The 26,267-nt window shown below is 35.7% G+C and overlaps 1 protein-coding gene across 1 annotated transcript in view; it reads left to right on the top strand.

Annotated features, from left to right (window-relative positions):
• MTNR1A (melatonin receptor 1A) overlaps positions 1–19,161 on the top strand; it is a gene marked incomplete at both ends in the record, with an annotated part of 58,772 nt that extends 39,611 nt beyond the window's left edge. The window contains one exon of the mRNA XM_082316393.1: positions 18,293–19,161. Within this exon, the coding sequence (XP_082172519.1) occupies positions 18,293–19,161 (869 nt within the window). The remainder of the gene's footprint in view (positions 1–18,292) is intronic.
• Between the last annotated feature and the right edge of the window lie 7,106 nt (positions 19,162–26,267).

Genomic DNA, 26,267 nt, shown 5'->3' with positions numbered 1-26,267 from the left:
ATTACATTCAAAAATACTAATGCACTCATTTAATACTATAAACCATAGTCCAAATACTCTATATTTGTACAACTAACTGAAGTTGCTGCGAGGTTGATTTGTAATTGGACCCCACGGATAGCATGATTTTTAAATCTTAAATCTTGCACTAACTGTAATCAGATTAACATTACAATTTAAATTTTCATTATGAACTAGAGGCAGCAGTGATTTCAAATAATCTTCCCTATTTATGGAACCACAAATGCATGGCAGTCCATGCTTCTTTTCCACAATATAGCTGAGATTATTTCCAACCTTTTATGGCCCATATTTATTCAATAGTTATCATTACATGTCTATATATGAATATAGCTGTTCAGCTGTATCAATTATTGTTTGTAAACTCATTAGAAAGCACACTGATACAAGTAATACACATAGATCAAAATCTTACAAACTGTATGTACATATTCACAGAAAACAATGTCAGAATGTTAAACAGATTAAACTACCATGCTGAGCTTTAGCTCCTGCATACATTTATGATAGGAAGATGGAGAAAGACCTGCTCCACTTCCCTCCTGCCCCAGGGAACTGCATTTTAGAAAGTGTCTCCACAGGAGAAGAGCAAGAGCAGCCAGGTTCACTGTGAAAAGGCAGCCTCTAATGGTTGGATTCTAGTATTTCTCAACAGCTAACTGGATGTTGAACAAACATTCATGCAATTAATTAGTATTACAATCCTGATTGTTACCATAAACTGCAGAAATATGATTTCTATGTCCTTTAAGGATAACAGAATTTTATCATTCTTGGGTGATTAGCATCCTGTGCATTTGAGCCTGTTTTTGCTAACTCAGATATAGGTAGAACAGGGAGAGCTTCATTGTCACACACACAAAAAAAAAATCTTAATTTCTGTATGTTAAATGTTAATTATCTATATGAAGACAGCAATGGAAATATAGTAATAAATCAAAAAGTGTTTTTTCTTAACTGTATACTGTTAGATACGATAGCATATGTAACACTGAAAATACAGATTTTGTCCACAGAGTGATTATAAATACATAATACATAGGTATTGGAAAAGGGGAATATGGGAAAAAGTTGATAAAAGGAGGAATACAAATGCTAGGCAAGAGTATAGTTTCGTAGGACAAAAAGGAATTATAAAGTCGCACAGTGAGGCAGGGGCAAAATCCAGTCCTGTGTCAGCTAATTTAGTGCTGGTCCCACTTGAGATTGTAAATAACTGATCAGCTACATTTCCTTCCAGAGATGTGGTAAGGGGTAGATCCTCCAACTTGTATAGAAAAAAAATATATTTAGAGCAATTTGTCAGATTTATGTGAAGGTGCTCGCATTTTTCTTTTTTTTTGTTTTTTCTTCTTTTTGTCTAATACAAATAAAACTAAGAGCTTGGTATGGAACACAGAGCTACTGCATTAGTTCCATGAAAATTTATGCACTAGAACAGATTAAAGAAACCAAGCCAACCACTGCAAATTGGCACAAAATATTGGACTCTGGTGTATCCTTTCACTCATCCGTGACACCTTTGTCCGTGGAACACAATCAAATTCTCTCTTTGGTAGAGGGAAATAGCAAGAAGCTAACATCTGATTCCTGTCTTCACATTAGCTGCTTGATTAATAAGAGCTGAACCTCAGTTATGCCTGCCTGAAGATACTGAACAACTAGCATCCCGAGAGCTTTTATTTCTTCCAAATAGGTCTTGGAGCAAGGGAGTACCGTGTCCTATAGGACAGGATTTACTAAAAGGGAACAGTAGCTAAGGAACAATGCTATATTGTTTTCCCCTTTAACACCTGGAATTTAAATGTAATGTATTTACCCCATAAGAACATATTCCTCCGTGGCAAAATCTTTTCTCCCTACACTATGAATCTCATTCTCTTCCAGTGTTTTTTTCATTTCTCTCAGTATCCAGTCATCTGAAGGAGTTTTGCCATGTTGTCAGTATTTTACCCTCTATTCTTCCCACTTTAGGGACTTGTTCAGCAGTGTGGAACAAGTTCTTATTCTGAGCAAGGCTTGCTTGTCAGTGATATTGTCTCCAAGTTGGCCTGATGTTCAGACAATTAATCATCAGAGGAAAGGTTTGGTGACCAAGCTGAGGTAGATACTTCGTCAACACTGCTGAACCTGCTCCTGCTTTGTACATCTACTGACTTTTATGCATCTACTGAAAATCTCATATAACAAAGTTTCTTCTTATCCTGTAAGAAAAACGTTGGATGTGTTTGTTCATTTGTTTGACTCAGCAGTTTGGCATAGGTTTTTAATTCCATGCAGACTTAAGAGACATTTTCAGGAACTGTCTTGTAAATGAAAAGTTTAACTACTGTTCTTCTTTCCCTTAAGTCCGACTGAAGGTATGTTTTTCATTTTTTCCTCACTCTGCATGCTTCATTCTGTTAGTAAAGGCATATCTGGGTGAGGTTGATCCCCCAGAAGAAAGGGGAGATGACTCTCTCCCTCAGAAGCAGCTGAGCAGGGTCAATAAAAGCAAGCATTGGCCAAGAAGAAGACCAGGCACAGGAAGGCATCAAGAAGAAAAGAGCTTGCAGCTACAGCAGGGACTGACATGGCTGAGAACAGAAAACAGATCAGGCCTAAGAAATGGGGAGAAGAGGACCACAGGAGACCATCAAAGTTCTTGAACTGACTGAAATAAATCCTGGAAGAAAGGATCTGCCTTGAAGTACAAAAAAGGCAGGGAGAAACTGGTTTATTTTTATTCTTCTTTGTCTTAAATGGTTTTCTTCATCGAGCTCACTGTAAGGAGAAGGTTAAATACTTTAGAGCCCTGACCAGCTCAACATCCTGCCACACCAAACTTACAGGAAGCTTGACCTTGTTAATAAAATATACCTAAAAAAATTGTAAAGAACTGACACTGTCCTATTCCAGATATTGGAATTTATAAAAAAGTTCCCCTGGACTTTCCTAAGATATGAATTCAAGTCTATCAGGAAATTAATATAGTGACAGCAGATACTACTATTACCCATCAGTGGTTGCAACTGACACACAATTTCAATAGAAGAGTTTGAAAGAGTTTTTTTACATGTTACCAAAACAGTTACTTCTGCATCATGGACTAAGCAGTTTTACTTCATACAAATGAAGGCTGTTAGCCTGGGTTTACATATTTTTTTGAAGAAGTGAAGAATTTTCATATATTTTGGGGAAGCCCTTCTTCTGTTGCTTTACAAAATACATTGTTCTGCTAAAGCAGACATTTTTGTGCTTATACATGGAAACACCTAAAGTGGCTCTTTGAGGAGCTCAAGCCGTCTTTCACTTTCAAAACTGTTGAAGAAATTTTTTCACCTACAAAGCTAAATACAGATGTTTCTGAAATTAAAGTAAGAAAATCTAGGAGGCTCTAGCTGAGATGTGGAAGACATTTTTCCCCTCTTAGCATTCAGTCACCTGTAGAACATTTTACAAGGAAAATGTTCAAAAAAATGAGGTGATTATTCCCTAATAGACCAAAGTAAAGAAAAGCAAAGGGACAGTTCAGTGCTATCTGAAGCTAAGGCTGCCTTACCACTTGATCATCACTCTATCCTTTTCATAATAAACTTCATGTCAGATTTTGCAACACAGTATAAATGCATTGTATCTTTGACATACACTAATTGTACAGAACCTCTTCTTCCTGGCATCCTTTCAGCATAGGGATTTTTTTTTTTTTTAATATTCATTGAGATAATTATCCCACCTTTCTTTGAGTGCCTTCTTTATTTTTAGTTTCCTAAGTAGAAGTGTTGACTTCTGTTTGTTAAATGTTGTTAAATAATGAAGTATGTTGTCACACTAAAAATCTGTACCTAAAAAAAGATGAAGATAAAAAAAGATGAAGAACTCAGGAGTAAGGTTCAGAGGGAGAACAGGAAAAGTTTTTATTGAATATTTAAAAGGATACTATCTTTAGCTGTCTATATTTAGTTTTTCAGCTTGCTTAAAAGCTTTTTTGGTAAGCTTCTTTCTAACATTTAAACAAAGATAGACAGGAGCATAAGAGAATAAAACAGGCATTAAAAAAGTCCAACAGCCAAGATATTATATACATAATATTATGAAACTAAGATTATATTGGTGGTATAGTTTTCCAAATCTATTTTATTTTCACACAGAGAAAGGGTTCATTTTTTTTTTACACTAGAGGTATTGAACTTGATTTTACAAATTGTGTTTGGATTCTCAAGGTGAGCAGTTACGATATTTCTGAGCCATAATGAAAATTAATGGGTACAAATACTTCATATGAGATATCATAATACAACTTTTAAATGCTACCATACTGAAATTACGATAATACAAAATCCAATACTTTTGACAGCAACTATTGGTTTCAGCAATTTATTTCATTGTACTGGACAGGTTTTTCGGGTGCTACAGGTTAAGTAAGAACCCTGAGTGATAAATTCTGAAGACATATGTAAGTACTGAAAGTCAACAGCATTTATATATTTCTTTCCTATTAGCTAGTGTCATAGCCTCATTGTCCTTCGACTACATTCATTGATAAAAAGACAGTTTAGACTTAAACAATAGAGAAATAAATGCTTTCTGAAAACTTCCACACCACTCTTCATGAAAGAAAAACCCAGAGAACAGGCAAGTAACTAAAACAAGATGGAGAGGAATAATAATTCAATAATAAAATTTTGAGATATATTCAATATACAGAGCCATTTATTTTCTAACTTACACTGCTTCAACTTGTCTGAAGTCACTGGAGTTACCTATATCATTAATTTAGCCAATTGCTTTTAGTCAAAAGCCTACTTTAAGGACACAGTGGTTTGGCAAATTCATCAGCATGCTAAATTACATGTCTCCATGTAACTGAGCTCTTAGTAAAGAACTCCATTTAATACTCTTAAGAGAAAAGGCACAAATCCAAACCCCATTTCATTTCTAAGAAGCATTAAATATAAAAGTCATTGTCATGGTTTAATCCCAGCTGGCAACTAAGCACCACACAGCCGCTCGCTCCTCTTCCCCCTCCCGGTGGGATGAGGGAGAGAATCGGAAGGGTGAAAGTGAGAAAACTCATGGACTGAGATAAGAACAGTTTAATAATTGAAATAAAATATTATTGTAATAATAATTAGTGAAAAGGAAAACAACAACAACAAAAAAGAACAAAACCCAGGAAAAACAAGTGATGCAACCGCTCAACACCCGCCAACGGATGCCCAGCCAGTCCCCGAGCAGCGATTGCTGCCCCCCAGTTTATATACTGAGCATGACATCATATGGTATGGTACGGCATAGCCCTTTGGCCACTTTGGGTCAGCTGTCCCGGCTGTGCCCCCTCCCAGCTTCTTGTGCACCTGGCAGAGCACGGGAAGCTGAAAAGTCCTTGACTTAGTATAAGCACTACTTAGCAACAACTAAAATCTCAGTGTGTTATCAACATTATTCTCATCCTAAATACAAAACACAGCACTATACCAGCTACTAGGAAGAAAATTAACTCTATCCCAGCCAAAACCAGGACAGTCATGTATTTGCTAATTAACTAACCAAGAGAATATTGAAAAATTTTTGAGCTGTATGTCAGTATTTACTAAAGAGAAGGAAAGTCCTTTAAGAGGTTGACCTCACTTATGTAAGCTCATCAGGGTACGTTGTGGAAATACCTGAAATCTTCTATGATGTCAAAGGGCAATCATACCTGACTATTTCTCTTATTAGTTTGTCTCAAATAGTTATTGCTTGGAAATTTTATTCTGTGCTGTGTGAAAAATTCCATCATGCAGGGTTAAAAAAAAAAAAAAAAAAGAAGCAACAAGCAATAAATTAATTTCCCTCCTCATTGTAGCTTCTCGAGCTTGGTCAAACTAGAGCCAACATCTGTGGAAGTTTTATCATTCAGACTGATGGCAAAAAATAGATTATGCAGTTAAGATTTAAGCGAAGATATATTAATTAACTAAAAGTATAACAGTATATCCAAGCCAAGAGTCCTGTTTCCATATTCCGTCATAAGCAATAACTACCAGTTGACTCATAGGTCACAATGCCTAAATGGAGGACAATCTAAACATTTTGTACAATGAAAAGCTTCGGTAGGATTATAATTATTGTTCTAAATATTATATTTAAAATTATTTAAACAATTTTAAACACCATCATGAATCCTGTTGCAGAATAACTAGCTGATGTACACGTGCATCAGTACTTCTCATATCATTGTATACTGTAAAGGTATTGGTGTGAATTTAGGATAGCTTCATTATTCGCCTGCAGTGAAGTCACAGTATATATTTTAGGCTGCCCAGAAAAAATACTGAAAACAACCCTCATGTCTTTATTTGTCTGAAGACTTAAAGGAAAAATGACTTAAGAATATTTTTTAAAGTTCTACAAATTCTTTATAGTCAGTTTGCCCCTGTTATTTTATCTGTATTGACACTTGCTTTTGTAATGAAGAAACTAAATTGTACAAAGATAAGAATCCTGAGAAGCCTTAAAATAAATGAAAATATTGTTATGGTCATTCAAATGTCATAAATGTTAAAGTTTATCTGAAGATCTCTACAGACTATTGCTACTAGCAATGGGGATAGCATTAGAAAACTGAGAAACTGTTTTCTCAAAATCCATTTTAGTTCTGTTAGAGCACTAGAAATTAGATCTCTAGGAAAAAAAAGAAAAAAGTTTAGGTACAGAGAAATGATGTATTTCCCCCAACTTTTGATACAAATTAAAATACAGATTTTACTTAAGGTAGTGTAATGTCTTCATTCCTTCTCTACCAACATAAAATTTCAACTGTAGCCTGAGGTTTTATCAGCAAGCTATTTTAAAATACACATATAAGCAAACAAACATTGTTTCTGAGTCAATTATACCACACAGGTGCTAAAATGTGATTATTAACTACTTGTATGAATCAGGGCAATAATGAATAAACTACCTGCTTCCTTAATTTCTTATAAATCTATCCTGTATCATATATTTACATACATGTTATTTTAAATAATACAAAGGGTGAAAATATACTAATACTTCTAAGCTTTTGACACACTTAAATTGTCAGGGCTATCATTTTAATTGCTTGCTGCAGCAGTCCTGAATAGTTTTCTCACACTGACATGCTCTAAGAAAGTTATCTGAAACCTAAATTGTTGCTTTGCCATATTTTGAATTTGCTTAACACTCAGTGTAACCAGTTTAGGTTTAATTTGTATTTCTTACCATATTTTCACCCCAGTGTGGCAGGTGGAGAACCCTGCAGTTGGTGTGGGTGCTCACCAAATTACAAAGGCGCATGCTAAGAAAGGGATTCTCCTGGCAGGCTGGAGGTATACACAAACATGGGAGGATAGCGTAGGTGTTCCAGTGTTGGACTAGAATAGTCTATTCTGGTCCAATAGCTGGAGTAAATTTCTCAGGGCTTATAAAACTTTTTACAGAGGAAAGGAACTACACATCATGGGGTCTTCACTCTCTCTTAATCCAGAGTTGTTTTCCCATTTCCTTTTCTTAAAGAGGAACAGACAAACATTGGAGAAGACAGGTATTAAGATCCTCGGCCTTGCTGCCATGCATATACAAGTTTCACTTCTTTGTCCTTCTTTTAGTTTCCAGTGCTAAATGCTTTTCTGAATCTATAGAAGAGCAAGAGCCCTTGATACCATCAGTTACTTTCATCAACAAACCCCACTAATATTGAAATTAAAATAGCACTTATTCTAGTGAAATCCCTGTGATACTTGATACCATTTCACCTGCCCCCCTGTGGTCTGGGACCATTCAACTTTTACATTTTTGTGTAGCACAATAGAGAAAATGAAGAAATGAAAAGGAGGCAGGAAGAACTGGAGTAGCTGGGTCTTTGATAATGACACAATGGAATAACCCCTAAAAATCATCAAACCGCAAAGGTGGGAGTGTAATATGATAATCTTCTATGTCTTCTCATGTTTTTTAAGGAACTTGGGACAAACAAAGAGAGGAAAGGAGGAGAAAGAAGGGAGGGAAAAGGCTTCTGTCAGAAACATAAAAGATTTTGGCTTGTAAGGCGGTAAGGATAGAAGAGAAATGTGGTGACAGAATAAATAAGGGAAGGAAGAAAAGGAATAGAGAAATAGAGAATGGACAGAGGAAGAGAGAGTAAATACACGTTTAACTATATATAAGTGATATTTTCTGTAGTACTATTTTCCAGTTTCCTGGCAGATGTCCTACCATTGCTGATTTTAGGAGAAAGAACTGGGGAGACTAATTAAGAACTCATTTCATTAGCTTTGCTGACTACTGCGGACTCTGTAGTTAAATGTGGGATTGGCTGAATGAGCACCAATACTGTTAGTAGTCATGACAGAAAGAAAATACATTATTTTGTATTCTTTTTCTTCCCATGAATAACTCTATGGACAAATTCAGCCACAAAATCCTGTTACATAAAACCGTGACTTTCGAAGATATTCAGGAAAGGGATTTCAATATATACAGTATAGAAGTCTGCAGTCAGTTATGTGGTTTTCTCAAAATACATACTAGAATTTGGAAGGGAATAGGCTGTATCTTCCCACTTTCTAGCACCAATCCTGACTGATCTATGAGATTTTATACAAATACAAAACAATTATATTTCACAAGCGTCCTTCTCTGCCTTTTCCTGCTTTTTCCCTTTCATTTGTTTTAGTCTCTGAACTGTATTACTAGTTTTATTTGTCTGAGCTGTGATATTACTGTGATAGTACCATCTTTGTCCTTCCACTTATTTCCAGTCTCTAATGCAAATGCAATTCAAGGGGGGAAAAGTACTCTTATGCTGATTGCGCTGTGATGCAGTTCAGTAGCGTGATCCTCTGACATCAGCAGTATTGTTATTCTAATCAGTTTCATACAGCTTGCTGAACTGTGATGACAACCTTAGTGTTCTGTAACATCTAGGCAATACTGTGTTGGAAAACAGGCTGTTCCACAGGACTTTTTTTCCTCCCAAATGAATCATAGAAATTAGAGATAGAAAAGATCAAATCAGAAGTGGTAATATAATTCCCTTCTGTAAAAGTGGATAAGTTACTCAGGCAAATCTATTTGGTCTCTGAAATATTGTCATCACAGTAAAAGAGGCTGGTGTTCAAAGCGAATAGATGTCCTGACCTTGAGAACACACCAGCCCAGTGAACTGTAGAAAGAACAGTCCAGGCAAGTACCAGAGCCAAAACCAGGGTCGCAGAACTCGAGACATCCACCACTACATATGCCTGCCCTGGTTTCTAACTTCCACCTGCAAGACAGCAGGGTTGATTCATTTCAATGTCATTACAAGCCTTCTTGATTTTTTGTGCTATGCCTTAGTTCACCCTTGCCTGGATGGACAAACAAAACCTAGCTTAAGAATGATTTGAACAGAATTACTTCTGACTGGATTAGTTGTCATGACTTTGCATTTTGGTGAAAAACACTCATAGAACTGAAAAAACATATATTTATACATTGAATGGGGCATATAACTACAGCAATATTCATTCTGAGTATCAGGAAATATGCATACAGCAGTTCAAACTTTTCTCAAACAGCAATTAAACTGTTTATTTTATTAATATCTACTGGAGATTTGTCAATGAAGTGTTTAAAAAACTGAATTGTTCAATTTCAGGACTACTTATTTAATAAGAGTCACTTTCATCTATTATTTCTATATTATAAAACTACAAAACTGTATGACAGTGCCAGTTTAATACAGTCTTGTTACCAAAGTAAATACGTATTAGCTAGCTATTACTCTGATAAAATTTTAGAGGTTTCCATAAAAGAACAGAAATCTTGTTCAATTTGCTGCTGCTTCTAACGCAAAATATCTTGGACATGAACTTACCATGTAAAGTCTTAAAGCAAAATATATCATGGCACTGCATAACGTGACAGAAAGATGAGGGTATCTTGAGATTCACTGGTAGCTCTGACTGCTATTACTTAAAGCTCTTTTTAAAACTGCACTTCTTAAAAATCCTTTAAAAAGACCAAAATCTTGACCACTTCCAGGTTTTTAAGTTTAGGTCCACAAAAGATCTTCAGTCAGCTCCTATCTACTCCTACATTACGTGCCTAAATGTGCAATGGTAGTCTAGGCCTTTTCTTTACTGCTGCTTTTCTCAGGTGCTTTATATTTCATGTCACATAAATTCATCCAGTGGATAGCACTACCCTTCTTGGCATACTCGGAGATACCTCAGTCTTGCCAGTACTGAGATATTCAATATCCCATGCACCTACTAAATCTACTGCCTAGTACAAACTAAATACTCCTATCATGTGAGAGGTCCAATACAAGAGACATTTTCAAAGCAGCCCTGACATGACATACAAAACTGCCAGAGGCAAGATACATCCCCAAGTCTGTAGCACTCACCCAGCATACGGATTCAATTCCTTTCTCTGCCTGACAGTAAAACTCACATCACTTTCCTCTCATGACTGAGCCACCAAGAATAGCACTGACAAATATTTTTAGACTGTAAGAAGGAGAGCAGTAGCTGTCTCACTCACGCATGTGCCATGGGACTGCAGAAAAAGATGGTAGGTGACAAAGTCACAGAAAACTGTATGCCATTTGGCATATCTGCAAAACTACTTAATCACATCTACATACTGTTTGGCTATGGTCAACTTAGACCTGACACCAAAATTCTCCATTTTCATATTGAGTATTATATAATTCCTCAGAGGCATTTTCTGCCAATTACTCTTTCATGCATCTAATTTTCTTGGCCAGAAGATGGCATAGGCATTTCAAATTAAATTGTTGCTGCAGCTTCACTGGAAGTTTCTGTATGATAATTATTATAATCTAAATACAGTATAACATTTTCTTTTCAGAGTGCATCAGTATGATCTTTCATTTATGCTGTGCTGATTATGTCAAATTTTCTTCATCTTACAGGACACTGGAATAAAGTATTACAATATGGATTATTATGATAACAAATCTATTCTTCCATATCTCTCAAATATACTATTATGTAGTTCTCCAGCTGTCCAGATATGTAAGATTCAGCACCCTGAATTTCTATCAAATGCAGTTAAAAGTTGAGGTTACTTAGGTCATTGCAGTATCTGAACTTGTCTATGACACTCAGAATCTCTACCTTAGTAAGATTATAAATGAGTTCAAACCATAAATATTTAATATTTTCTCCTCAGTGCTAACAAGCTGTTGTGGTTTAACCCCAGCCAGCAACTAAGCACCACATAGCTGCTCAGTCACTCCCCCCCGGTGGGATGGGGGAGAGAGTCAGAAGAGTAAAAGTGAGAAATATCATGGGCTGAGATAAAGACATTTTAATAGGTACAGCAAAAGTCACACACACAAGCAAAGCAAAACAAGGGATTCATTCACTGCTTCCCATCAGCAGGCAGGTGTTCAGCCATCTCCAGGAAAGCAGGGCTCCATCACACGTAACAGTTACTTGGGAAGACAAACAGCATCACTCTAAATACCCCCCCCTTTGCTTCTTCTTCCCCCAGCTTTATATGCTGAGCATGACATCATATGGTATGGAATATCCCTTTGGTCAGTTGGGGTCAGCTGTCCCAGCTGTGTCCCCTTCCCAGCTTCTTGTGCACCCCCAGCCTGTTCGCTGGTGGGGTGGTGTGAGAAGCAGAAAAGGCCTTGACTCTCTGTAAGCACTGCTCAGCAGTAACTAAAACATCCCTAAATTATCAACACTGTTTCCAGCACAAATCCAAAACATAGCCCCATACTAGCTACTATGAAGAAAATTAACTCTATCCCAGGCTACCTGCTTGACATCATTACAGCTGTAGGCAATTGTCATGTCTGTAATTACACAGCTGGTTTCATTAGTGTCCCAGCTAGATGGTAGAGGGTCTGAAAATCCCTTCTATTACATGACAGAAGTGTATATTTGAATGAGGTTTTAAGAAAATTGCTAAATAATACAAGGTCTTTTTTCAGCTTAAAAAGAAAGAGAAAGGTTTTCCTACATGTGCTTAAAGCTAAAAGGTTCATTGTGGGCTTTCAGCCATTCAAATTTCCCTGCATCACCACCTGCAGCATCAGGGTTAATTTGCTAATGAGAAGCAAAACCCACAGGCCCATCACGCTATTCAAATTTAATGTGCACGTGGACTGCTTGATTCAGGCCAGGTTTATAAATAGTGTCTTTAGTTTAAAAATAGGCTTTTCAGATCTAAGGGAGTTGATATTATTATCTGTAAAGTGAATGAAGCTCCCAGGAGTAACTGGAGCTTATGTAATATTTATTCCTACAGTTTTGCTCAGCTGTTTTGTGCCATTTTGATGCTGAGCTGCAAGGACTGTTAGTTTCTTAAACCTTTCAAATTTTTCTTCAGTGAAGCTGGAACTGTCTGTATGCTTGCTTGTCTGGGTAACCTTACTTAGCTTTGGGATTTTGCCCAAGAAACAGTGGTCATTGACCCCACTTACAGGTATTTTCATCTAATAACTTTTATTGCACATGACCTTTGTGGAATCCCAAACTGTGCTGCCAGGTACAGCAACTTTCCAATATTAAATTGATCTTAGGAAGATTATGGACAGATCTTCTTTTTCTTGAAACATTACAACTGGTTAAGGTCCCAGGGAGAAGGGTTACTGAGCCTGTAGAGCTAAGCTCTGTCACTATATACATGAACAAGGGTATTTTATTAAATTTGCATTAGGCCCTTACAAAAACAGCTTTCACTCCTTGATTTTGTAGTTGTCTTTGATATTTTAAAAGAGAAATACTGGTGTTAATGGAACAACATTCAGGGCAAAAATGTTCATGGAATACGAAACAAATCTAGTGTTAATATTTGTCATTGAGACACCATTTTGAGCATGGAAACAGCTATGAGAGAAGCAGAGGCCTAACGAAATGCCTTTCTAAGGAAGAAGTTCAGCTCTCAGTGACAAAACAAAGCATATTGTACTGAATATAATGCTTAGCCTTCTAATTTTGCTGTCTTCATAAACCAGCCCAGTGCCTTATTTCATGTGTTGTCTTATATTCTAGAATCAGAGACTTATTCACTGCTACCATCCAGCTGTGAAGGGGAGTTACTAGTTTTCTCAAGCAGGTGTTTTGCCTGCTATCTATTAATGCTGTCACTTTTGCTAGATGTAAATGTGTCAGTATGATGCTGTGCTCAATTATAACTATGAGGTACCACATTTAAATTTTCTGCTGCTGCAGGCATTCACTGGTGTGCACCTAATCTTAGTCTTGTTTTCAGCTAGCAGCACAAAACCCCAGATTAACATTCTAAGCAAGGGCTGGATTAATGAGAAACATTTCAAAATGCTACAAAAAAAATCTGTAAGCTATCCTTGAAGAAAATCAGCAGAAGTATTAGAGTCATCAGAAATCAGTGCTTTAAAATGTAAATAAAAAATTTGGTGCCATTAAATATATAAAAACTATGGACATAACAATCTTGGCAATATGATATTTGAATGCATCACAACTTCTAGAAAACTTGATCTGAATTTATAGCAAAGCAACCTGTTAATTAAGCCTAATTATGAAACAATCAGAAATTACTGTTAGCATATCTGGCAATATCTGACAGGTGATAAAAAGACAGTAGATAAGAATGGTATGGACCTGGTAGTTAGAAATTAAGTTTGGTCTTGTAACTGGTCCAACATTGCAAATGTTTACACTATCCTCTTTCCTTAAAGATATACTTAACAAGTAAACATTAGAGGTCTGAGTTGACGGCCACTGAAAGAAAAGCTTTGTATATGACTTCAATGATAGCTGCATGTACTGTTTAGTCTTACCTAAAAGCAAAAGCATCTCCAGTTAGCACAAAGACTTTAAATCCCTCTTAGCTAAATTTGGTGCAACCTGAAGCAGTAATGCATAAACAGAAAACATGATGTTATATACTTCAAGATGTAGCAACATGATGAAAACACGATGGTGTCTGGAAAGCATTTGTTGTAAGAAGCCAGTACATTATCCATACAGGAAATAATCTGAAATAGGTGAATAGAAATAGTGACCTCGCAACCAATATTAAAAGGTACAGAAATATCGTGGAAAAAAGGAGGAGAAATGGTATCCTTACCAATGTTGTCAGCAAAATGAGGTCTTCTCCAAAATTCATTCGGATTTCCTTAGTACCAAAAAATTCTAGGTGGAGTCCCTAATGCTTTAAAACATTGTTCTTTTGTTCCATAGATAAGCTGTTTCCCTTTTTTACAATATATTTTTTTGCCCAGGATAAAAGTTTTGGAAGAGTTAAAATACTTCACAGTCTCAGCACTTGAGGAAAGAGTTCTGTGGACCACATCTCCCTCAGTTCTCCTAAAATTGAAGAAAGAATTCATCCTTTTTGATCTGCTGGCAAAGCGCTCAGCCTTCCAGTCTAAGTCTATGGGAGGAATTCAGCACCACTTAGACTAAGTAACTGTAATTTTTTTCCATTAATATTCTGCACTTTTTTAAGTTGCTAGAAATTTCTGGAAACTTTCTAATTACCATTAACTTCAGGACATACTTAGCACTAAATCTAGGGAATAACAACCCACATAGTAATTTGTTATGCAGATACAAGTTGCTACTGATACAACTGCATCATGCATTTCTTATTTGATGCTCTTATATTCATTTTGACATCATGACAATTAATCCCATAAGCGTTTTGGGGTTTTTTTTATAATCTGTCAGGGTCACAGTTTTTATACTCAGTTTATGTTGTATTTTGCTCTTGGAAAAGTCAAATTGTCTAGGAGAGCACTTGTTTGTTTTCTATTGCTTTAATGCAGGGTTTTTTTATTCAGCAGGTAGGTCTGATGTTGGTATGTGTTTGCTGAGCAGAAAGGTGCCTTTTTCAGTAAGGGTGGTGAAAATATTTAATGGAACTTTGCTTTAGACTGCATCTAAAAGCATATCCTGCTAAAGCTGGTTACCAGTAGATTATCTTTCTTCCCACATACATCCGTAGCACAACATCTGCTTAAATTCATTAAAGTTTATTTGACTTATGTCAAAGTCAAGAAATTCAACCTCTACCTTCTCAGTTCAGCCAACTGGTGTTAATGCACAGTACTACATTCTTTAGTTATATAAATCACACTTTTTCACAGTCACGTGATCTCACTCTCTAAAGAGAATGAATACTTTTTGTTCAAGGAAGAGTTATTAAAGATTTTGATTTTGTGGCTTTTTTAAAGGGTTCAATGTGGAGCTTCAGGCTTTGTTTATATCATTCTGTTTAAACCCATCTCTGAAGATAAAAATTAATTTTTTCCTATATCTTTTTATATGGTACTCACCTCTACAATACCAAGTGTTCCACAAACATAAGAGTTTAATTTCACAATATGCCATTAAATATATGGGAATTTCATAAAATATGAATATTTTCCACTCATGGTGGGTGCCTAGATCTAGGATCATATTTTTAAATTTTATATTATATAACATATGAAAGCTCAACATCATTTCAGATCTGACTTCAGAGTCTGAAACAATGAATCTCAAAATATACAATAAACATACTAATCCCAAATAAATTTTTACTTGAATTTTCTATTTTATCTTAATGACAAAGTTTCTGTGCTCACAAAGAAAATGTATCTGAACTCAGGTTTGAAGATAACTCTTCCTGAAAGGCAGGTTAAAAGTCCTCTCTGCAAGCAGGTATCTGGTTTCCAGGCAGTTCCTAGCCCAATGCTTTGGTCATCCAGCTGACATGCTAACCGTGAGCTGGCAGCCTGGGACTTGGTTTCCAAGCTCATGATTTTTTTAAAAAGACAGGCTCCCAGGATATCCTGCTAGCCTCCAATTTCCACATGAAACAGCTTGTATTTCCAAGACTTTCAGTTTGTCACTCTACGGCAGCCAACTGAGAAGATAAGCTGAGACAACCATGGTGCACCAGTTTGTGGAAGCCTGAAATTTGGCTGATTCAGAGACAGAGCACCTAGTCTTCCTAGACTCAGTTGTTTCCAAAGCACAGGGTTGCTAAAACTATTCAGAGAAAAGTATACTACCTGTCTGCTTTCAACAAAGGGAAAAACCCCACACAATTTTAGCTTTGGTCTTATAGCTGAATCATTTGGTTCAAGTGGGTGAATAATGATAATATTAGCAATATTAATGGAGAGCACCAGCAGAAGCGTCAGTGGATGGCAGAGAGAGAAGCTTGGGATTAGCAGTCTCCAGTTAAGCAGAAAATTCATAAGCAAATATAAATAGGATTCGTTTAAGTTATTACATTTAAATAAGTGTCCTGGCTCTTTGTCCCATCTGGAGTTTATATGGTGCCATTTCATCAAACCTGCAATATTCTGGGTTGGGAAAAAAACCTGCCAACAGCAACTTTTCATTCACTTTCCACTTCTTGATTCATAAGATAAACACAGAGCTCTGAGTTTCATGTAGTCTCTTTATCCATTCTTGTATGGATGGCACTATGTCAAGGGTAAATTCTGAAAGCAATGTTTTTTTCCCTTGTCTTCTTCTGCTTAAAGGAGCTCTGCTCTTTGTGCTGAAATGATCTGGAATTCTGCCAAAGCCTTCAGGATAAGCATATTTCAGTCTGGCAGTGAATTCCCAGGCAAAAGAAGAAACAACTACAGACACCGTCAAGAGAGAGTTATTTATAAATCCAAATACAAAATCTATGAAAACTAGTGTAGCGATCTTTTAACTGAGACCATTTGTCTCAGCTGCCATTAGTATAAATATCAAATGTGGTACTTTGTGCATGTATCAAAATTTAAACAAAAGAGAATAAGTAGCATCCTGAGCCAAATAATTTCTATGTTTTTCTCTGTAGGTGTTTGCAGATTTAATATTTCGACTGGCCATTTCAAGCATAAGATTAATGAGAGAATATGCATTTTAAGATGTTTGAGATAATATATTAAAAAAATAGTTTTGAGAATTATAGCAGCTAAAATGCCCTATTGCTCCATAGATACTTTTACCTTTTCTTTTAACTTATTTTTATCTATTTGTATTTTGTCTGCTCAAAACAAATGCATAAAGCAGTTCACCAAGCCCACTTTGGATTAATAATGAAATTCTATGTCACCTAAAACTAGCAATATATTTTCTTACAGGTTGCAATAGGAGCTCGTATTTCATCTTCAGTGAATAATCCCAGAATTCCAAAATATAATCTCAAACACGCAGATACTTATGTACACATGCATACACATGCTTTTATATACCTACACACACACGTATATGCACACATTTATAGCTTTCTGTAGATACAGACATGAATAACTAGACCAATACATACAGCAGTTATTTTTAAAAAATGAATAAAAGCTATATTGATGTATCTTGTGACCTTCTTCTTAGAAACTAGAATGGTTGGGAGGCATTCGGATGAATTAGTTATTTAAGCAACTAAAAAAAAGATTATATAATCTATGCTCAAAATATTAATTCAAAACGTAGTTATGATGGCTTCCATTGTCTTTGAAGAACAGAGAGGGGTTCTATCAAGAACTAACACAGTCTAAAATAACCTCCCTTTGTTTTAATTAAAAAATGAACCAAGAGAATGGATCATTGCTTAATTTTCCTGTTTGGAGGCAGAGAAGAATGTGGTATCAATAGTGTCTGGGAACTGTTTAGGTCACTGCCAGCACCACTTATTTTACTGAAGAGTATGTCTCTCAATTTAGGAAAGAGAACTAAATTTGTGTTCACCTAGACTCTTAGAAGTAAAGTTTAGTTAAGTGCTAACCAGCAGATTCAAAAAGAGTCACTTTAAAAGTCACATTAAAGTCATGAAAGCTTGAAATACAAATGGGGAAAAAAAAGATTTTCATTTCAGCACTGGAAAAGTTAAGGGGTAATGTAAGGAAAAGGAATTAAATTAAGTATGGAAGGTAAATGTGAGTTTTGAAATTTATTAGTAATCATGTTATTTCTGCTAATTTTTCAAGATACTTTGTCTATTTAAAACCAAATCAAGGCTTAAAGTTATGAATATTTTAATTTTATATGAATTTTGAGTCTGTGTGATTGGAAGAATCCAAATAAATGAGATGATAAAAATATTAGGTCATGGTAATTAAACTCAAAGACAGTTTTCTTTTAAAAGGCGCATCTTTAAGTTAAGCTACTTCCTTTTTAGATTACAAATGTGTCTTGTTTCTGATATATGACAATGAATTTTGATCTAGAAAGTAGAAACTAATTACATTTAAAGTGTTCCACTAAGGCTGCTCATTAATATATTGAAAGCAGAAGTGACAGAAAAGAGCAAAAGAAGAACTAATACTTGCCTTTTTATATTTATTTTACAGGAAATGTGTTTGTTGTAAGCCTGGCAGTTGCAGACTTGGTTGTAGCAATCTACCCGTATCCACTGGTCCTCACATCTGTATTTCACAATGGATGGAATCTGGGATACCTTCACTGCCAGATTAGTGGCTTCTTGATGGGCCTAAGTGTCATTGGATCAATCTTCAATATTACAGGCATTGCCATCAATCGGTACTGCTATATCTGCCACAGTCTCAAATATGACAAGCTGTACAGCGACAAGAACTCATTGTGCTACGTTGTTCTTATCTGGGTCCTAACATTTGTTGCTATCGTGCCCAACCTGTTTGTGGGATCGCTACAATACGACCCCAGGATTTACTCATGTACATTTGCACAATCTGTGAGCTCAGCGTATACAATAGCAGTTGTGTTTTTCCATTTCCTGCTTCCCATAGCCATAGTTACTTTCTGTTACTTGAGAATATGGATCCTTGTTATTCAGGTAAGGCGAAGGGTTAAACCAGATAACAACCCCAGACTGAAACCACATGACTTCAGAAACTTTGTAACTATGTTTGTGGTATTTGTACTGTTTGCAGTCTGCTGGGCTCCTTTGAACTTTATAGGCCTTGCTGTGGCTGTCAACCCAGAAACTATAATTCCTAGGATTCCAGAGTGGTTGTTTGTATCTAGTTATTACATGGCATATTTCAACAGCTGCCTTAATGCTATCATATATGGACTCTTGAACCAGAACTTCCGAAGAGAATACAAGAGAATTATTGTCACTTTTTGTACAACAAAAGTTTTTTTCCAGGATAGTTCTAATGATGTGGGAGACAGGATGAAAAGTAAACCTTCTCCATTGATTACAAACAACAATCAAGTGAAGGTGGACTCTGTCTGAAAATGGGAATCTTATTGTCACTCAACAGCATCTAAATATAGTATGTGTTTTACTAGACCTACTGTTAAATATTATAGTGAAATATCTTTTCTACACTGAAAGCACTTTGATCAAATTCCTTGCATGGTATTTGGGAACTCAAGTTACAGAACCTTGACATACAGATCCTGTTATACAATGGTATATCTCTCGTATAACAACACAATGATATCCTTGAGGAAATTACAACATTATGCATGGAGATTTTTTTTTTTCCTTAAATGGAGATAAACAACTAGAAACAGATTGAAACAGAAGTATCCACGTTGCCTGGCTCAATAAAAGAAATCACAAAATTATTCCTACCACTTTCTGCCTGCTTCTTCTGGCCAGGTTATGATCCTGATTCTAAAACCTCTGAGAACTTCTTTTAAAAGATTAAATCAGACCATTATGAAATATATTAGGAAATGTGAAGTGAGAAATCAAGGTAACTGAAAATTCACTAGGATTTTTGATAAGTACCTCTACCTATATTGTTTTGCTCCTAACATGGACACGATTATTCATTTTTTGGAGATTAAACCTCACCAGACCTCCTAGGAATGGCATTCTCAATTGACTTCTCAATTTTAAAATAGCTTTTAGGAGGAGAAATATACCTGACTGATTATCTTCAAAGCCACAAGGGCAGAAGGATAAACAACAAGGAAAGAAAAGAGCCATGATTCATCAGCTCAAGCTGTTTGGGCACGAAAAAAGGTGTAGCAGGGGTGGGAAGAGAAATATAAACCATTCTTTCTGAAGAGCCAGTAATTCATGAAATCGGGAAGTGCCCCAGAGGAGTTTCTGGGGAAACACCTCCTAGAAACACCAGTGAGGACTGACTATTATTTCTCACTTGTGTACAGTACAGAAGTTCTAAACCTCTGGGAGAAGACGATTAATGCATTTAAGAGGGACGGTGGATGAGGATGACAGTTTTGTCTGGTTAGTGGAATCTTAACCTCATGAAACCCTGGGAAATGAGAAATATTTACAGGATCAGCATTTAACACCTTTCTCAACTTGATCTCCTGAGAATAGCCTGAGACTATAGGTTATTTGGTACTCTGCCACAGATGAACTTTTCAAAATAATAATTAGGTCTTCACCACAATGATGAACATAGTGTAATAACCTAGAACAATTAGAAACCTTTAAACAATAGAAAAGAGAAGGTGTTACTTCTGACCCTGGTACAAGAAGGAGCACGTGACTCTCAGGACAGGACCTGCTATTTGGACTTTCCACTGTCAGCAGGCACCTCTTTGGTGAGGGGAATCATACTGTGAAGTGAGGAAGAATAGCTAGACAGGCTGTCTCCTGCAACAATGAATCTCTGTTTATAATGAAGTCCTCTGGTGGAGAAAAACAATTCACAACAATAGGATTCACCTTCAAATTGACCTTAAAAAGAAGGAGCACGAGGTTCTGGAAAGATGCTCCAACAACTGTCATACCTTTTAATGCTCAAGTGTTCATACCTACACTGATGTTCAAGTACACTTGAGCTTTTCCAAGCCAATTCCAATCATTTCAACTGGACTAAGAGTTTCTGAATAGCCATCAGACTTCAGATGATCTATATTAAAACATGGACTTCACCTAAACAGTTAATTTAAATTATTACTTGCTGTACTGCAGATTTTCTTGAGCTTACATGTCTTAGAAACCAACAGTCACTCTATGTTACATAATTCCTTAAACTGCATACAAATCTCTTGTGGTTTAACTCCAATTAACTAAAATTAACTCTATCCCAGCCGAAACCAGGACAAAATCTAACAGCATTTCATCTTTCTTGGATCATAGATTAGTGTACCCTTGACTTAATAATGAACTAAAAGGGAACAGATTCGTATTTACTTGAAAACCCCACTGACACTTTGTCAACGGACCAGTTTCTTACCTTAAAAATAGGTGCCTCATGTCAGGCTGACAACGGAACTAATGAATAACGGCGTAAAACCCTGAAGATGAGCTAGCAAGCCAATGCATTGCCGGGGTGCTTGACTCATCCTTGTTTACATCTGCCAGTCAGAACCACTGTGTAAATAACCAGCTCTCTTCTATTGTGGTATCATCATACGATGCGATATGATACAACATGATTAACAGCATAAAGGGTATCACAGCTTTCTTCACTGTGATTTCATCCTTGGAGGATGCTTAGCTCTGTAATTCTATTGCTTTGTGTGTAGTGATTTCAGAATAGCAAGGGAGGCATGACCACCTTATAAGAAAAGAAGTTTTTCATGTAAGAAAAAAACACTATTTAAATTCTTACAAAACTTGCCTTATTTAAAGCATATTTTCAATGAAAATAATGTCTTATGATGCATCTAATAAAGTAGCATAAAGATAGTTTAAATAGCTCAATTATTAGTAAATTTAGAATTCTCAAAGATCTTTCACTTGCCATTTCCAACAGAAAATGTACATGTTTATCATATCTACATATTTATGAGCCGGTTCAAGATACTGTATCCAATATTGTGGGTTACCTGAGGAATTAAAGTCCCCTGTAATTCATAAGTGCTAAAATATATTTTTGATGATGATGAAAATGGTTTGCTATATGCAATAAAACATATTATACCAAAGGTATATATTTTATTGAATAGGCCTGTAATAAAAATGGAGAACATTTTTCAGATCTGATATTTTGAAATATTTGTGTAAAACCTAAGTCACAGAAATGTGCATGTTGGTGATGTTATGAGCTGCTAAATATAGCAATAATTTTAAAAAATTAATCTCATGTTCTTCTTTGGGGGGAGGGAAGAGTGTTAGTCTTTAGAATTTAGTTTAAATTAATACAGATGTAGAATTTGGGAAATACCTGCTGCTCTCTTCAAATTAATTTTGCATTTGCTGCCATTCTGAAGTATGTTGTTAGTAAGGTTTGCAAAACAACTCATTGCAAAAGTGAAAGTGGAATGATGTTTAACTCTGCAGTAATGATTTCTTTTAATCAGATTTTATTGCTTCAAAGGAGTCAAAGTAATTCATCTAAGAAAGACAATCAGTAGCCTCGTCAGCTGCTCATAGACAACGAGCATGACAATGTAAGTCAGTACTTCACAAGATCAGACTCTTTATGGTAAACATAAAAATGACTGATGAAAATTATAGTGATTTCTGTCCATTCTAAGGAGATGGACTTCTTAGAAACTTACCCAAAATTAGTTGCTTCTGTGCAACTATGCTTCTGTGCATGGATGAGCCATGACATGTTTTTTACATTCCAAGTCATTACATTTTCTGCTGTATGAAAGGCTAGCATAGTACAAATGCATTATTTAGAGGTCTACCTGGAAGTTTTAGATAGTGTATTTGTCCTACAGCAGTCATCAGCCCCGGAGGGATTTAATTCTAAAACATGAGTCTTGGCAGTCTACCACACCTGCAGAGACCCATCCCTTTCCTACTTCCTATCGATTTCTCGTCTGAGCCCCAATGAAGCCAAAGGACCTCTGTGAAGGAGCAATGAACCCCCTGTACGCAACACACTGAAGACTTATAGCCTAAGGTCCATGACTAGTGACCCTTATCCTACAAGAATTTCTTTCTTACACCACAATCTCAATTATGTTGACAATCTGAATATGATCTTATATCACCACACCTTGAACCCCTACAGATACATAGTTTTATTAGTTGTCCTTTTCATTGCAAACTTCACATTAAAGAGGAAGTTTGGCAATATTTAATATTTACCAGCAAAGAGAATATTAATGAATATATTAGTATCAATCAACAGGGTATTAATTGTAGTTAAACTGTAAATGTATGCAACAATGTAATTTCATTTGGAATAGCTCACTTAAGAGTGCTTTGCACATTTTCTTCCACTGTGCTAGTGGAAGTGCATAGATATGAAGCAAATATATTTTATTTCAATAGGCATAATATATAGCAATGAATTCACTGTTTTCCTTTTTCTTCTTATGTGTTCTAGAAGGTAAGTCTTTGAATCATCCAAAATAAACACCCTATTGTAATCAATCTGTATTGCAGTGTATAGCACATCCTTCTATAATCAGTTAATATCACACCTTTTCCTTCTTTTGGACCACTTTTGAAATGGTATCATGTTAAATCTGATTAATTATGATATATTGAAGGGAACTTATTTCCCTTAAACCGCACTGAAAAACCAATCATAAAAAAAGCTCCTTAAAATATAATACACAAGTACATAAGTATATGTGGTCACCAAATTTAAAATAGAATCTCAGAAACTCTTCTATTTTAACATCTTCACAAACTGTAGTAATACAGATGGACTGTTATTCTTTAATTCTTTTCTAATAACTGCACTGGCTAAGTGTCATTAATACGGTTTACGAATAATTAAGAACTACAAATGTCTGTTATCTTGTCACTGAGCCTTGGGAAATCACATGTGCTAAAGCTAAATTTCTTGGAAGAAAAAAAATTAAAGTAGTGGCCTGGCTTATAGCCTATGTACTGTATCTCCAATTTTGCCTGTGTTAAGTAAGAATTCTATTATGTGGTTTTATGAATTTACTTATTAAAAATATTATTGCTACCTCAAATATGTGTCTGAGAGATTGCGATAAAGAATAGGTGGAAAAGACACAGTACAAGTCAATAGCCTTTAGAATTTTTAATAGAAAGAAAAGTAAATTCTGCAAAGAACTACATATCTTAATAACGGTCACAGAAAATATTTTCCCAACTCAATAAAATACTCATCACTCAAACCATCCCTATTACAAAACACTGACCAAAGTATGCATATTTTGAGAAGCTTGTAATTCATAAATGTATATACCAATTATTCCAAAAGTTACAACTAAACAGTATTTGAGACACGATGTCTCATTTTCAGCTCACATAAACCAGCACAAGTTCACTGATTCATGTCAGCTGAGGATTTTGGCATATTAGATTTCATAAATCTAGAAATTAGCTATTTTACACTATTACACAAGCAATATATGTTTCATTCCTAAGGAACTTATCAATTGTCATCTGTTCGGGTTGTGGGAAAATGTGAATTTGCCTGCTAAATATCTGCAAAATTAACCTCATCCAGTGTAACTCTCTCTGTGATTTGTCATTTTTATAAGTAAATATATTAAGTCAGCAGTCTTTTATTTGCCTTCATTCTTAACTGTATAAATAGTATCTATTTAGCTGAAAATTGTACGAAACAAGAGATTTGGGCAATCCAGAGGCAGGAAGTCTACTTACCTTTATTCTGTCTGCTCATGTTACATGTGTGCACAAGGGTTTCATTTAATCACAACAAGAATTTTACTTTGCATGTTTCTTTCCAGATTCTAAAAGCGCTAATACTCAAATACATACTCTTCACTTGTCTTCAATATGTACAAATATTCAGTTTTTCATAATGTATATAAAAGTTGGGGCAATACAATGAGATTATCAGGTGTATGGTTCAGACCAAAATATTTTTCCACACAGCTTCAGCTGTGAAATTTTTTGCCACAGAGCACTGCCTATACAACCCTAAACAGGTACATAAAAACAATTGCACTGATTCACAACTAGAAGATTCCCCAGGGCGAGCAAGCACAAAAATACAACTTCAGCATCAGGAAATCCCTAAGCCAAGGATTATTGGAATGATACCTGGAGGAAGTATCACTATAATCTTGCCCTGTTCTTATACTCTTCCTCAGTATAGATACTGGCTAAAGGATCCTGGAGTAGACAGACCTTCGATCTAACTGGTTACGTATGATCTAGAAATGTAAAACAAAACTAATCCAACACAGTGCACTTTGAAAGACAAGGGGCCTGATCATAATTCATTTCAAGAAACTGCCAATGTCCTTTTATTCCCCTACTGACCAATAACTGCTAATACAGTAAAAACTATGTTTTAAAAATATGGTACTGTCAAGTCCTAGGAAAGTAGGGTACATTAGGATAGGACAGAGCAGGACAGCCTCTCAAATTACAAGTTACTAAGTAGGCTTAGTAACAACAGAAAAACATATGTGGGCAAGAATGACATAAAAATCACGATTAGCTTCTACTAAGAGTAAATTAATAAGATACTTCTGTTCCCTTTTTAATGATACAATAGCAGATGCTTAAAAATTCACAGGAAAAAACTTCATGAAGCCCTCTGTGATTATTTTTAAAGTTACATAAAAATATTATGTAGATCTATGGATTATATATGCATGTTTTACAACCATCAAGTCATGTAAAAAGACATGTCCCCCAAATACTGTATTCAAGTAGATGCTTACATCCAACATAAGGAAATATAGCTACTACAGGCACATTAAACCAACTAAAAAGCCCTTAGATTACCAAACTTCTGTTCCAGACTGGATGAAAGGCTAACATGTCAATAATTTGTTCGCTATTTTCTAGTCTTTCCTGATAGTTTAATAACATTCAATGTCTCTCTCACCACAAATTTTGCCTAGATTGAAAGCAGAAATATTAACTGCTTCATTAATATTTATGTTCACACAGATCATCTCTCCCAACCAATTTTGCTGTTAATGCAATTTTCCAGGACAACTCCTAGAAATACTTCTTCCCAAATTAATCCATTCTCCTTTCCAATCCCAGACAACGTGCTTTCGTTCCTGAGTTCTGGCCATGCTATCAGCTTGGCTGTCCCTATTCCATCTGTCCATACCAGTGAACATATGCCATAATGTTCTTGACTCTGAAGTGTCCCTGTCCTATTGTGATCTATTATGACCACTTGTGATTTTTAAGAGTAGTTTGATACCAATTAAAGACCTTCTTACAGACAAATTAAATGCAATAGTTTCAGTACTAGTCACCCTCAAGAATCTATGATTTAATACAAACATAACAATTTATAACATGAATAAAACCCCACGGGGCTCTATTCTTTAAATATAAACCTTGCTTTATAATCTGAAAAATAATTTTATTTATTTTAAATGCTCATGAATCCCATTATTTCCCCCATCTTTTTCTCCACAAGAACCCAGCTTCTGTACTGAAGGAGGAACTAAATAGTCACTAGAAGAAGGGTTGCACTTGAAGTCTCCTATGAGCTGTGACAGGAAAGAAAATGAAATTCAGGGTAGGCATCA

Source organism: Platalea leucorodia, assembly GCF_965183815.1.
Source record: "Platalea leucorodia genome assembly, chromosome: 6".
Classification (NCBI taxonomy): Eukaryota; Metazoa; Chordata; class Aves; order Pelecaniformes; family Threskiornithidae; genus Platalea; species Platalea leucorodia.
Note: the sequence above shows the minus strand (reverse complement) of the source record. Positions and strands in the feature narration are given on the sequence as shown.